Source organism: Chroicocephalus ridibundus, chromosome 8 (genome assembly GCF_963924245.1).
Source record: "Chroicocephalus ridibundus chromosome 8, bChrRid1.1, whole genome shotgun sequence".
NCBI lineage: Eukaryota > Metazoa > Chordata > Aves > Charadriiformes > Laridae > Chroicocephalus > Chroicocephalus ridibundus.
In genome coordinates, this window is record NC_086291.1 from 40,677,278 (window position 1) to 40,691,467 (window position 14,190).

Here is a 14,190-nt window from a genome sequence, read left to right on the forward strand (position 1 = left end):
TATTATTAGCGTGAGAAGGGCTCATCTCATCAGGTAACGGTGCTCCATAACAAACAGATTTTAAATAATGCAAGAAAAATTCCTTTTTGCTTCTAGGATCCAACTTGCATTTGGCCAGGAAAGGACAGTCCTACACTGAACTACTAACCATGTGGAACAAAACGGGGGTTTTCTCTGCCATGGGCTGCTTTCCAGTAACTGACTGCTGAGGCTGCAATCTCTCCAGCTGCTCCTGGAATCTGTGTCTCTTCTGTCTCTCTTTCATCTGTTCTTCCTTTTGGGATAACTCTCTTTTACTTTCTTCTGTCCTGAAAAATATACAGATTCTGCTTTGCTTAAGCTTTTCACTTGGGAGAAAAAGCACCCTTGTTCATCTGTTTGCATTACTTTCTTATATTTATACCACGCACTTGAGGGTGAATCATGACACAAAAGGCTAAAATAGATTTAGAGAGCACTTATGGTGTTTGGGGTGGAGGAGGGGGAAGGGGAGGAAAAGAAGAACTTGTCATTGGATGATTTCATCTCTCAAAAAAAAAAAAAAAAAAGAAACAAGCCAAAGAAAAGGAGCAGACCTCAAACCTCCAAGATAAGCGGTGACATCTATTTGGAGACCGGAACTCCATTAAGCAGAGGTGTGTTTGTGATGTTTCACTCCCCATCTCCACACCAAAATTCTCATTTTCCTAACTCGTTTCCTTTCCTATCCGCTATGAAACAGTGACAAGTTTCCCCTGAACCAAGGCCTTCCATCTTTCTGTATTTTGATGTCTGCAGAAAGATTTCATCTACCATTTCCATGGCAAATACTAAGTTCAATTTCTTCTGAACTCTTCAAGCCCCAGGTGCCCCAACCACAATCAGAATAGCAACAAAGAAACCTTAAATTCGTTGAAATCATTGTGAGCTATTACTCAGCAACAATAAACAACCCAGATTCTTGCCAAGCCACGGTCTGCCATCTCTGTGGCAGGCTAGCAGGTAGATAAAGTGGAGTTTTATAGAACTGATGGAAGCAACGAGCTTTAATGTCAGGAATCCCACAGAGGAAAAAAAACCTGCAACCAACCATCTGCCATTTAAACCAAGTACACAGGAGCTGAAGTGTCTAAGTGGCAGGGTAGGCAACTGTTTAACACTGAAAAAGTAATAGTCTCTAGAGCAGGCAGATTCTAATTCTTTCAAGGGCTCATATGTCAAAGTCAAAATGTTAAATTTCACTCTGAAAATAGCAGGCAGAATATAACCTTTGAAAAGTCAGTATAATGGAACACTCTCAAATAGCTGGGCAGGTGCATAAGGCAACCACCTGATTTCACTTTAAAATTAGAACTTATGCAGAATACACTACATTAAACAAAGCCCAAGGAAGCAGAGGCCAAAATAACTCTGCTATTTCCTCAATTGATACCATTCTTATTTATCCTGTGGGTTTTTTTAAAAAAGCTTTTCAAAATATTCCTGTGGTATAACCCATTCCTTTGTCCCTTTAAACTCACACTTTTCTTGATGTCAGAGTTCAAATTGCTTTGTTTGGGAAAAAAAGGTTACAAGGGGAGACGTGATCATCTTCCAGTTTGTAAAAGGCTTTTTATGCTGAGAAACAGAATAAACCATTTTCCATACCTCCTGGGAACATGACAAAAAATAAGCTTAAGGTGGAGATAGGATAATTTAAATTAGACTTAAGGAAAAGCTTTACAATTATAAGGATAATTAAGCAACAAGATGTACTACCTGAGCAGTCAAGGGATCCTCACCATTGAGGAGTTCAAGACCAAGTTATATAAAGACATGCCAGGACAGGATTAGATTTTACCTCACTATATTGATATAAGGAGACAGACCCTTCCAGACCTATCTTCTATGATGCTATGCTTAGTAAATCTCAGTACTGTTCTTCATAAAGGAGATCAATACCACGTTACCCTCCACTTACACAGAATAGAAACTAAAGAAAATGGGTAAATTTACTATGTCAGCAGTGCTACAGCATGTCTAATCCCAGGCCAGTTCACTGACCTACGAGGTCTGGCTGACTCTAAACCTTTAAGCAATAGCTGCTAGGATTGGCTGTCTTTCTAGGTAACAAAACCAGACACCCTTTTGCTCCAACTTACAGACTGGATAAGTAATGTTCTTTAATCTTAGACAATTAGATAAACCACAACGAAAACCACTGATGACTTTTCTGGAGATACCTTGGCCATTCTGTTGCAGTTAGAGAAGACTCTCGAGCATTTCCTGAATTTTGAACCTTCTCAGCTTCCACTTTGTTTTCTTTTTCTATGTTAGCTCCATTGTCCCCATGGTTTGACAAGGTGCTGTTTCTTTTCTCTGGTTTCAACCTCATCAGTTTCCTGGGAATCACCTTCTTTGTCTCTTGCTTCATTTCAAAATATTGCTTTTGACTTCTTTTAGAGAAACCTCTTTCTTCTGGACTTTCTGGATCCTGTTTTATGCCTTCAAGTTTTTCATCTGGGGTAGACGTTTTACGAAGAAGCTCTGAGGCTTCTTTTCGGGCTGTACGGAGTTGTTGCAGTAGCAGGCTTTTCCCTGAGCAATTCCTCCTACAAAGAAAATAAAAAACTGATTTAGTCAAGATAGAGCATTATATGAATAAACTCAAACTCTGAGGAGTTTCTCATATGAGTGACAGCTCAGAACTAGGACTGGGCATCTACACAAATAACAGTTATTGATAAGAGCAGCACCAGCACACAAGCAGCACATAAAACACTACAGTGACAGAACATGAAACCAATCTTACAGGCAATTTACTTACCTCCTCTGGATTTGAGGTACAAACATGCACCTACTAGATCAGCCCTGAACAAGTGTAATGTTGGCATGGAAATTAAGAGTCTACAGATTTTTGTGCCCTTTGGATACAGGGATTGGGATTCAACTACATACAGACAAGTTCTTCTAACAATTCTTAGGATTTTTGAGTGTTTGGCTTCATTTCATCTGTGTCTCCTTCAAGTTAATGAGACTGCTGAACTGTTAGCAACCACAATGCTGTGATAATATTGTGAGACGTCCTATCATGACATAATGGGCAGATATGGTTATTTTGTCTTCAAGTTATGTTCAATGAGTTTCCCAAGTCATCTGCTACAGAAGAGACTGACATCAGTGTGTAGCTCATCTGATGATTATGAGCAAATAATATACCTTATTTTAGTGGTAGCTGAAAAGTACATGGACTGAGTAACAGGTAGTTTGAGTTGGATATTGATGATGTTGGTAGGTGGTGTATATGAGTACACAGCATCATACTGCCATACTTATCTAAGCTAAACTCATTCTTCTCAGAACAAAGAAAAAGCAGATGAAGACTATTCTTTTTCCCTAAGGATTTCACATCTCCTGCTGTCATATCCAGCACCATCATATCAGCATTTAACATTGATGGCTGGACTACTAAGGAGTAGACCTAAGTGGTGGGAATTTTAGGAGAGCACTGTGTATTGGAGAGCAGGCTCATGGTATAGTGCTAGAGGTGGCACTGACTACCTGACCGCTCCAGGGATAATCCAACAGTATATTTTTTAGGCTAAGAGCCTGGAGATCAAGGCAACTATCCCTCCCAAGGCCCTAATATGTAGGTTTATTATACTACATAATACGTAGCCCTGTAATAATTCCATACAGATAAGAATGAAACTGGCATTGACCCTTTGTGAATGAGATCAGAATCTTGCCCTGCTGAGACCAGAAGGCTTTCTTATTTAGAAACAGAACTGAATAACATTTGCCAGGCTTTTCATTTGTGTATGTTCTTTAGCAACCTAAAATGAATCAAAATCCAATCAGTTAAACTCTACTCTCCATCACTCAAGATTTACACTGATGCGACTTCTGCATTTGCATCAATGCCAGTGAGAGTTCCCCAGGCATCATTTCATCCCTGCTTTATGCTGGCTTTGTATTAGATATTCTAAATTATATTGAGTGTTAAGGCTCTGTTCCTTGCCGAAACATTTATTCTTTCAAACTATTGAAAAAAAACAGAAGAGTAATCGGTTAGGGCAACAATATAAATGTTCTGCTTGTCCTCTGCACTGCTGTAACGTGAATTTACGTGCATCAGACTTCTAAATGTAATCCAGAGCATAAATGCAGCAAGATGTTTAAAGCTTGGCCTATCTGCTTCATATGAAACAAATGTCTTACAACCTATGGGCATGAATCAAGCCCTGAGTTTAGCAACAGGAAAAGGCTGGCATCTGTGCATATTGAAGAATTTACAGTTTAGGATTCCATCCGTCACACTCTCTCCCCTTTCGCCCCTTCCTCTCCCCCCAGTTAAGGAGAATTGAGACCACCCCCGCCCACACAAGGTATTCGATATTCTCTTTAAATCAACATCCGTTCTAGCCTATTCTATTATTTCTAAAAATAAAGGTTTGTCTGAGTCAACTCCCTACAACATTTTCAAAGTTTGGTTCTGAGTCATTTAAAACCAGTTCTCCTGTCACTCCAACATGTCTGGAGAAAGAGTCTGGTTTCCCAGTCACCCAGGTCTACTCTATTTGTCTTTTGAGCTGTTCCCATGCAGCTGCAGAGGGAGCAAGGTGCTATACCGTCTCAAGGATCAACAACTATTTTCTAGCTTCGGTGTCTTTACCTTGCAACAGAAAACAGTGATCTCCTGGGGACAGATTGAAGAACTTTCATTATTGGGCTTTTTTGCTGTGAGACCAGGAATGGCGAGATATTTCAGTACACAAGCTCTCACTCTAATCACTGTTAGGGCAATTACTTTAGGTTCAGAAAAAAATGAACATCATATTGTTTGAACTAGGATCCTCGTAAAGACTCTTACATTCTCCTTTCTGCTTGGTCCTTAATTGTTGTAGTCTCTTCTTCTTCAGTGGAGCTGTCATTTGCACTATGAAACAAATCAGAGCATATTAGTTAACTCTGTTTGAACTGGGCGTTGGGCTTTTCATCATTTCTAGGATGCAAATTTAGAACCATTATGAAAAACGGAGAGATACTTCCAGGCGTTATGGATAGTTCTTCACGCTATTACTCTAGAAAAAAATATTCAAGAACTACATCAAAATGCGTTAGCTGTTTATTAACTATTAGCTGTTTATTAATTACAAGGTTTCTTCTGGTGACTGTTTTCATCTACCCCTCGCCGCGGCAAACATGCATCCTGAGAAGGGAACAAACAGCTACCACAGACACCATTAGCTCTAGTGGAAGGACACATCTGCCAGAATCTGTTGCAGATTTAGAAAAATTTGGCCTCCCATAGCTGACTGCATAAGGCCCTCTTATCACACAGGAGACAGAAATCAGCTCCTACAGTTGCTTGCCAGGAACATAGTCAAGGATGTCCATTTCGTACACGGTGCTGTCAGAACGCTAGCCCAACTCAGCCAGCTGCAAGCTTTGCTTTGCAGTCACTCACTGCCCACTCCTTTATAGATGGAAACTTTCTAAATGTTATTTCCCTGGATGATTTGCATGTCCCTTCTGTGCTGCCTGCATCCCCACACATTTGCTTTTTCCGAGACAAGTTATTTTCTCCTGAGAATACGTCTGTGCTCCAACAGGGGCTATGTCTTCCTACCAAGGTCACGGAGGTGTGGAAGAAGAGAACACTTTTAAAGTTATATTTCACAAGTACGAGACATAGAGAGAAGGCTTCGGTTTCCTACTTTTTTGTTACTTATTTCTCACTAACAATAAAGGCAGAATTTACCTTTGTTTCTCACCAGGAGATGTTACTGACTTCTGTGGTTCAGCATCTCTTAAATCTATGTACGTGGTTACAGGCTCTGGCAGGCACTGTAATCTCATCATGGCCGTCCTTAGAGAACTTCGTGAAGATGATAGCAAGGCAACATCCCTAAGTATAGAAAACACTGTTTCAGCATACCCTCCGCGTTATCCAGACAAGAAGTCCTGCAGGGCATGGATTATGATCAAAATTGAATTGTGAAAGGAGCCGTGCTTGGCTACTGTACAGATTCAAACTCTGCTTCTGCCTGCTATCCACCACCTTTCAAAGCTGAACTCAAAGATTCAGCTTCCCCCGAGGAATACAAATCACAGGCAGCATGAGGAGGGATATTTAGTTCTCAAAAACTGACAACGTCAAATCGTTCTGTAGAACAAAAGCAGGTAGTTTTGGTACCAAAGAGTTTACAAGTTTTAAGAGCCCAGTGTCAATCAGTAAAAACAAGTCCCTTTTTCCTTTCTGCCTCCTTTGGCAATTCTATTTTAATCTTCAGAGCATACAATGTGCAAATCATCTTTGCAGCTCTCCCTGCTCTGGCAATGAGGATACTTTTCAGCTTCCCCTCTACAGGCTTGTTTCACTATTGTTTCCTCTGTGCCGCCACCATTGATATTGTTCCCTCCGAACAGCCAGGAAATCCACTTCCTTCACACAGAACCCTCCAAGATGCACTGACATCTCCACTGACACCTACCAAAAAATCATTCTGTATGCTTTAGCTAAATTGAGGTACCAGTAAGAGAAACTGGTACCCTAGATGACAAAAAATGAGGCCATGATAATTTGCCTAGCGTTATTTTCCTGCCTTTCCCTTTCTGGTAAAGTCTAGACAAAGGGGGTGGTCGATGGAAAATGTTAAGGTGGCAGGATACTGACTGTTTATCGTCAAACGTACATGAATGACTGAGTCTTAATTATTCTTCCCTTTAACATCCTTGTAGCATATTCCAACTACAGTATCAGCTTTCTGCAGAGGCTCCAGAGAAAAGCACAAGTTTCCAGGCAGCCCTACTGGCAGTCATGATTACCTAGTGCATATGACAGAAAAGGACCTACTTCTTATTCTCTTGCTGTTCTTGAAAGGAAGAGAGCTTGGCTGGGGGCCGCCTGCAGTGTGGAGACACTGTCCGGGACTGCCTGGCACACAGCTCTTCTAGCTTTTCCATGAGCTGATTTTCAGACCTACTCCTGAAGGTCTCTATGGAAAAGCAACAAAAAGAATCATCAGTTGTGGTCTTCTGCCATGGGATCACCCAATATACCCTTCCCCCATTTTCACATTGTTCCTTTCTCTACAGCCTGTCAGAAGGGGAAGGATAAAGACACTATTGTCATCTGGCTCTAACTCACTTCAAACCTTTATCCATTTTGTCTGATTCACTCTTAAGCCATGACAGACCACAAAGCACTGGTTTCAAGCTACAAAAGCAGATGAGATCTTGAGAGAAGCTAATTAAAAATGTTTTACAGAGGCATTAGAAAACCCACTATGATTTCAACGTTCAAGACGATGCTGCAGGGAATTGCTTAAACATAGGAACCTGAATTTTGCTTATTTTTATACACTTTCAGCAAAGTTGGTATTAATTTAGCAATGTTACCATGATCTGCCGAGGACAAAGCAACTTCTGCATGAGTGTTTTCTTGCTGCTGCTCCAGCTCCTCAAGAATCTTGTCTAGATCCTGTTTCTCGCTATCCTGAAAGAAGACAGTGAAAAAGTGATGGAAAGTTCACTCCCAAGAGACCGCTACCAAAAAAAAAAAGTTCCTTTGACTCACATTTTCTGTAGTAACTCCATCAGGTTTTTCTGCCATATATAAATACATACATGGCATTGAAGTTCACCTTACCTCCAGTACTATGTCACTGTCACTTGCCAGTAGATGAAGCAGTGTGTCACTTAGGACACAGTTGCTTCAGCATGAGCCTCAACAATTGGCACGACTAACAAAAGGATATTTACTGTTTGAACATGTCTTGCCTCATGTCATGGCCAAGGCTCTGCACATCTAGCATGGGCAAGTGCAGTATAATTACTAAAAGAAACCAGTGAAGGATTAACCAATGTTCATTCAAATATAACAAAGGTGGAATACCTTCTCCTTCCCCGCTTAAAACTGCAAAGTCTAGAATATATTTCTAGAATGGACTGAACTGACAGCTCCTTAAAAGGAGAAACATAAGTCCACCCTAAATATCCACCTGACCTGTCTCACCGTAAGCTGGGAAATAACTCACGTTATGTCCTCCACATGGATTCACATAGTGGACTCTTTCCAACAGCAAGTACTCCCCTCATCCCCTAAACCCAACTAACAGTACCAGATGCCCACATGTTTTATTTCCCTCTGTCCATCCCTCCAAGTACCTTTCCTCACCCTTTCACCATCTCCAAAAGATGATGCCCCTAAGTACAGTGCCAGCTTACTTTAAGCAATTCCACAAGGACATGCTGCAGTGAAAGGAACACGTTTACCAGATCTCTTTGGAGAGTGCATCTATGCAGCTGCTTCACCCACCTCTGCTGAAGCTTTTTCTCTGAGAATCGTGAACTATAGGCTACAGAAAACCACTGGAGATACTCGAACAGGTTAAAAGATGGCCTGATACAAGACCAAGCGTACATATTCTGATCATGAAAAGTGCTGAGAACTTCTCACTGCCACTAACATGAGAAGGACTTTTGGCTTTCCAGTTCTTTGAGATGAGGCCCGCAGACTCTTCCTCCCCCTCCAACTCCCAACCAGGGCAAATTCCCATTCCTCAAGGTACAGTCAGCATCAGCTGTGATCTCACAGCTGCTTATCCCACACTGAAGACAAGATCATGAATTTCCTTGCTATGGATCCCACAAACACCGTCTGAGGGTATGCTCACACTGCACACTGCTAACTTAGGTATGAGAACCAGTCTACAATGACAAAAGTTCATGTGCATTTAAAACACCGATTACTTTCCCCTCTGAATATTATTTGAAATGAAAGTTTTAATTAAGAGATCCCCATCCATCACAGAATCGCAGAATGGTTTGGATTGGAAGGGACCTTAAAGATCATCTAGTTCTAACCCCCTGCCACAGGCAGGAACACCATCTGAAATATTATCACCAAAACTTAGAAGTACTTGTTATTTTTTTTAAAAGGAAAGTGGCTGTCAATTATAACAATTATGTCACAACTACAACTAACATGCATTTCAGATGACCACTCAAGGGCTTTAGAAAAGCAGAAGCAGCCTCTAAAACAAAAAGATGTCACCTTGTAAAAACCTCTGTCATCTGCCCCTCCCATTTAAGAGAAGATTCTCACTCTTTCCTCAGCAATAAATCTTCACACATACCTGAACCATGACTAAATCTATTCTAATATTACACGCTGCAGCTGATGAAAGGTAAAAGCCTGATGAGAGCTACAAGCTGAAGTCTCTCACACCAACACAAAGCTAATACTGGTTCAACAACGTCATTGAGATGTATTGGTCTGGAAGAGTGAAGAATGACTGATCATGAGCCAATGTCACAGGTCAGCACAGGTGCTGTTTTATCAAACAGACTGACGGGAAAGACAACATATGCATTTGCTTTAATTATGATGCACTTGGTACTAAGCTTCTTTTTCACTAACAGTGCTTAAAAAACCTCATTATAATAAAAAATATAGAAACAAAAAAACCCACAAAGTACCATCTAACCTGCTGCATTAAGGCTTTACTCTCCTAAACCTTAACAGGAACAGTACTATTGTAAGGTACTATGCAGGGTCCAGAAGAAAAAGAAATTAAGATTTCCACAATTCTGTTTTTAACACAGAGAAGGACCTAAGTATACTTTAAGAAAAAATCATTTTCAAATGAACTGATATGACTAGAATCAAGAAGAAACGGTATATTAGTTTTAACAACTTTACTTGACAAACGGAGGCACCTTGCTAAGCAGGGAAGTAACAAGCAGCTTTCAAATCTAAACACGTACACCATGCACAAAGAGGATACAGCTTTGTCTTCACTTTATGAAAGCGAAGATACACTGAGCCTGGTCTCAGGACTCACCCAAAAGCATCAGACTTCAGTTTGTTGAAGTCAGTGATATCAAACAGGTTCAGGGCAGAAAATCACGCCTCCCGAGTTAATACAGCAACTGACTTACACGAGGTGAGATGGGAATTAAACCTAGAAGCACTTGAAAAAGATACTTTGCAATTATGGCACAATTAAATGATGCAGCACAATTTAAAAAACAAAAAAAACCCCACATAAAAAAGCTAGACAAGTATCTGCATACTTTGCTTATGCTAGAACTGCCCTAACACCAAAAAGTTTATTTTTGTGAGTGTAGATAAAAGGGGATAGGAAACATCTGCACTCTGATTCTATAGAGAGTTTTCAACAGCAATACCAGATTCATGTTCTGCGCTGATTAAGTCTTAAGGACCTTAAAAATCAGTACAGGAAGTAGAGATTATAACTATAGTACTGAAGAGAACAGCCTCTCCACGTACCAGTCAAGCACACACGAGCGGGTCATCCCACAGACCTAAGCACCTGCCTTAGGTGGAAGAGATACAAGATTCCCGGAACAACCCTAACCGCTTTCTCCTCTCAGCTCCAGCGTTACCACAGTGCTACAGAAAAGACAAGAGGCTGGAAGGCCGGAAAGCTTGCTCTTTTAATGCAAAGTCTTCCTGGGAACAGAAGAGATCCCTGCCTTGCCAGGGGCAGATGTTGTGGTTGGCTTTCCTGAACAAGCCCATCAGCCACGCTGCTGACCCATGGCTTTTGCTACCCAAATTCAGGACAACGACGAAAGCAACAAAGAACACCGTGGTACGTGCAGAATTTGGCATTTCAGTTCTTTATTTCAGTAGGATTCTGCAAGCAATGCACGTGCCCTCTACCCCACAAGCAGCACTCCCCAGAACTTTTTGTTTGGGCCACTTACCTGCAATGAAAAATGGGTTAGTTCTTGAAGATGGCTAGCTGAGGTGGTTTCTTCCTTAGCAATTCTTTCTAGATTGTTGTTAATTCCATGTGAGGGAGGCTTGACATCTAGCTCTCGGTGGCCTGGTGACAGCTCCAGAATTAGTTTGGAGAGTACCTTTGTCTCTATCAGCTTTCTTCTCTCTTTTTGACTGTACAACTCTTCCACAGACAATACTGTATTAAGCCAAGAGTTCCCTCTTTCCCCAGCCTGTCCCCTACCCAGTGCTTCCTCTTCAAGGTGATCTGTGTCATCTGCAAGAGACTCTTCAAGAACAGCTCCCTTTTGGCTTGGAATTTCTTCAAGATGGCTGGCAAAATTGGAAGTCTCATCTTTAATCATTTGTACATCCTCTTTCGCAATTACTTGGGCACCATCTGTTTTCTTCTGAAAGCCAGAACTTTCCACATCTCCTTTCCAGATCTCCCATGGGTATCTTTCTGTTTCCTGGGTTTGCTACAGGTAGAGAAAATACAGACATGCAGAAAGTCACATCTCCCTAAGCTTTAGAAGTTGACAGTAAATGAAAACTAAGTGATTGGCAGATGGCAGCTCGGACTCAGACACCATCTGGTAACAGCACACACCATATCCATCATGGAAAACAGTAAGACTGTTTGCTTTCAAGAAACTAAAACTTCAGGAAGTACTAAATACCCTTGAAATTGATTTTCCTCACATGCGCTCATCATATGACGTATCTTACACCAGGATAAACAACTAAGAAAAAGCAGCACAATGTTAGTCTTTCCATGATGGAACAGCAGGGTCAGCTAGCTCCTCTTCCAGCTTCCTATGACGGCATCACTGCAGAAGCAAGGTAATCATTTTATCCCAGAAAAGCTGTTCAAGGGATAAACTTCATACTCCTCCTCCTCCTTACTACAGTGCCCCAACTAATTATACATTTTCTAGAACCACAAAATAGTGGCTGAAATTATTTCAGACCCTGAAAAATTTAGGAATCATTGCACAGTGTTACTATTGGCGAACAGGAAAAAAAAAATCAGTAAGAGGACAATAATAAACACTGCAAGATGAGACAAAAAAAAAGTTTAAAATCGAGAGAAAGAAAGATCTAGTCTCTAGTGGGAGAAAGTACTCCAGACTATGCTCTTCTATCACACAATTCAGTCAAATAGATCAAACAATAGCAGCTACCCACACTGGAGACAACCAGAAGAGTGAGGTTACAGTAGTACAGCCCGCACACAACAGTCAACAACCTGCGTGTTTGAGTCTTCCAGGGAAAACTCCATCAGTTCTTCAGACAGGTCAGGAATTAAGTTTGATTGTTCCCGCTGGAAGATGAAAGGCTCCCCATCACTCTCACAATCAGACTACAAACAAAAAAAGAGAAATTAAATGAGTGACTGTAAAGGTCACCTAAATATCGGTTTTACAGTGACAAATCCTATGTTGTCACCACTTGAACGAAGCTCAGAGACAAGAATTTCCTCTGCAGTTGCATCTTCACTAGATGGTCTGATAGCCCAACACTCAACAACCCAGGCTGTCTTACAGCAGCCCAGCATTCCAGCAAGCTACAATTGTAAAAAAACACATAAAACATTGAATTACCATGGAGGTTGATGACTAACATCCCTCTGAACAAAGCAATGACAAAAGTAAGCAAGTTCTCTAACTCCCAAGTGATTCTTTGTACTACTTCATTCACCATCACAGAGTGGTAAGAGCACAGCTGCTCCATAAGGGAAGGGAAGCTGGGAGGGGAAGCCCATAACTGGAAGGGCAAGGGCCTCACTAGTCAAAGCCCAGCCCCACAATGCCCAGAGGAGTAACCAGAACAGACCAGAGACAGTGACCATGTTGAGTCAAGAACCCAGATCATAAGACAATATTGTAATGGTGATAGTCAGTGACCAATCCTGAAAGTCACTTCACAGGTGAAAGTCTGGATCAAGCAAGACCATAGCTAGAAAAGCAGCCCTTCCCCAACACAGCTCAGACACAGACTGAAGGCCCAGAGCTGAGCTTAAATACAGCTGCTGGGCATGTGGGTGGGAACCCCATGTGAGGCTGATTATGGCCATGAAGGCTTATTATTGCAATCAGGACCCTGCCATTCACCATTCAGAATTCAAAGCAGTGTCTACATTTGGTTGGACAGAGTTTAAATAGCTTTGAAAATCTCTTTTCTAAATGTAAGACAGATGTGCATTTGAGATGAATCCTTATGCATAGACAGCAAAGTGAGATTAAGCACCTCCTCACCAGTCGGGACCCAGATTTCCTGCTTGGCCCTTTGTTTTGCAAGTGTACATTTTCAGTAACTCACACTTTGGAGAATTCTCTCTGTCTGGTATAATTAATTTCTCCAAACACGAAGCAAACTGCAGCAGAACTTCTTTCCTCTTAATAAATTGCATATCAGGGTAATGAAAGTACTTCAGGGCATAAAGCACATTTGTCAGTGCCCTTTTCAAATGCGGGAGCATGGCCCGTTGAGGTTACACATCTTGGACGAATAAATGTATCTTCACGCAAGTGGAATCTGCCGGGACAAAGGTGCAGCACTGAAAGTGCAGGCTCAGCAGGCTACTGTTTCATATTAAGCAGGAGAAGGATTATACAGCCAGATCTTTTGAATGCAAATTAAGAGTAGCGTGTAAGTGCCAAACAGATTGCCTCAGTTCCTTCAGCAGGAAATTTCTTCCACATGTAATAGAAACGGAGAATTTGGACATTGTTAATAAGTAAAAAAAATGTTCAATGTGGCTTAGTTATAGAATGGTATTTGGCACCAAAGTAGAAAGCTATCTCTCTGTCTTAACCTTATTGTACACTTATACACCAAGAATGCCTAAAAATAACTTCTGAGTGTTGGGCCTTAATCTATACTTTATAGACACATATTAAAATGCAATGGCTGTTTTAGTATCTAAACCAGAATGTAGGTAAAGGGGAACTGAGAAACAGGGAGGCAATATAACTTGTCCAACGCGTTAGTGATAGAGCCAGGTGCAGAAAACAAGTCATGGAATCTGTATCAACACTTACCCATTAGATCACACTGTTTTTGATGATTGATTAATAATAAGTAATAAATACCCCACGGAGGCATTTCTGGCTCCTCCACTGCTCACAAGACTCCCTCTGTATCATTAAGGGACACACTAAGTTAGAATAAAATATATCCTTTAAGTGTTCAAAAATACTTTTTCAAGTGCATACGTGTTTGAAAATTTAAAAAAATACTCCGATTTGGACAAAAAGCCACTAATAATCAAGTATTGAGACACATTATGACATTGGAAAAGGCAATGCCAGAGCTAGCATCTTGGACTAGAGAAGCAGGCACTTTTATTATTTCCACCAGATTGTTGCTGTCCTGTTAACAGACATCTTCAGCAGCCAAGAGGCAGCCTGTCCCAGACACTAAGACCCAGCAAGTAAAAAACCTGTAACGGTGAAGAATACTGCGCAACACCT

General features: G+C 41.1%; 1 protein-coding gene across 1 annotated transcript in view; it reads right to left on the reverse strand.

The window, feature by feature from the left end:
- The window catches only part of DNAAF8 (dynein axonemal assembly factor 8), a 96,402-nt gene that overhangs the window by 79,584 nt on the left and 2,628 nt on the right, over positions 1 to 14,190 (reverse strand). Inside the window, exons 3-10 of the mRNA XM_063343609.1 lie at positions 11,964 to 12,077; positions 10,699 to 11,193; positions 7,363 to 7,459; positions 6,818 to 6,959; positions 5,723 to 5,869; positions 4,832 to 4,897; positions 2,202 to 2,570; positions 149 to 308 (exon numbers count right to left, since the gene is read on the reverse strand). Coding sequence (XP_063199679.1) covers positions 149 to 308; positions 2,202 to 2,570; positions 4,832 to 4,897; positions 5,723 to 5,869; positions 6,818 to 6,959; positions 7,363 to 7,459; positions 10,699 to 11,193; positions 11,964 to 12,077 — 1,590 coding nt within the window. The remainder of the gene's footprint in view (positions 1 to 148; positions 309 to 2,201; positions 2,571 to 4,831; positions 4,898 to 5,722; positions 5,870 to 6,817; positions 6,960 to 7,362; positions 7,460 to 10,698; positions 11,194 to 11,963; positions 12,078 to 14,190) is intronic.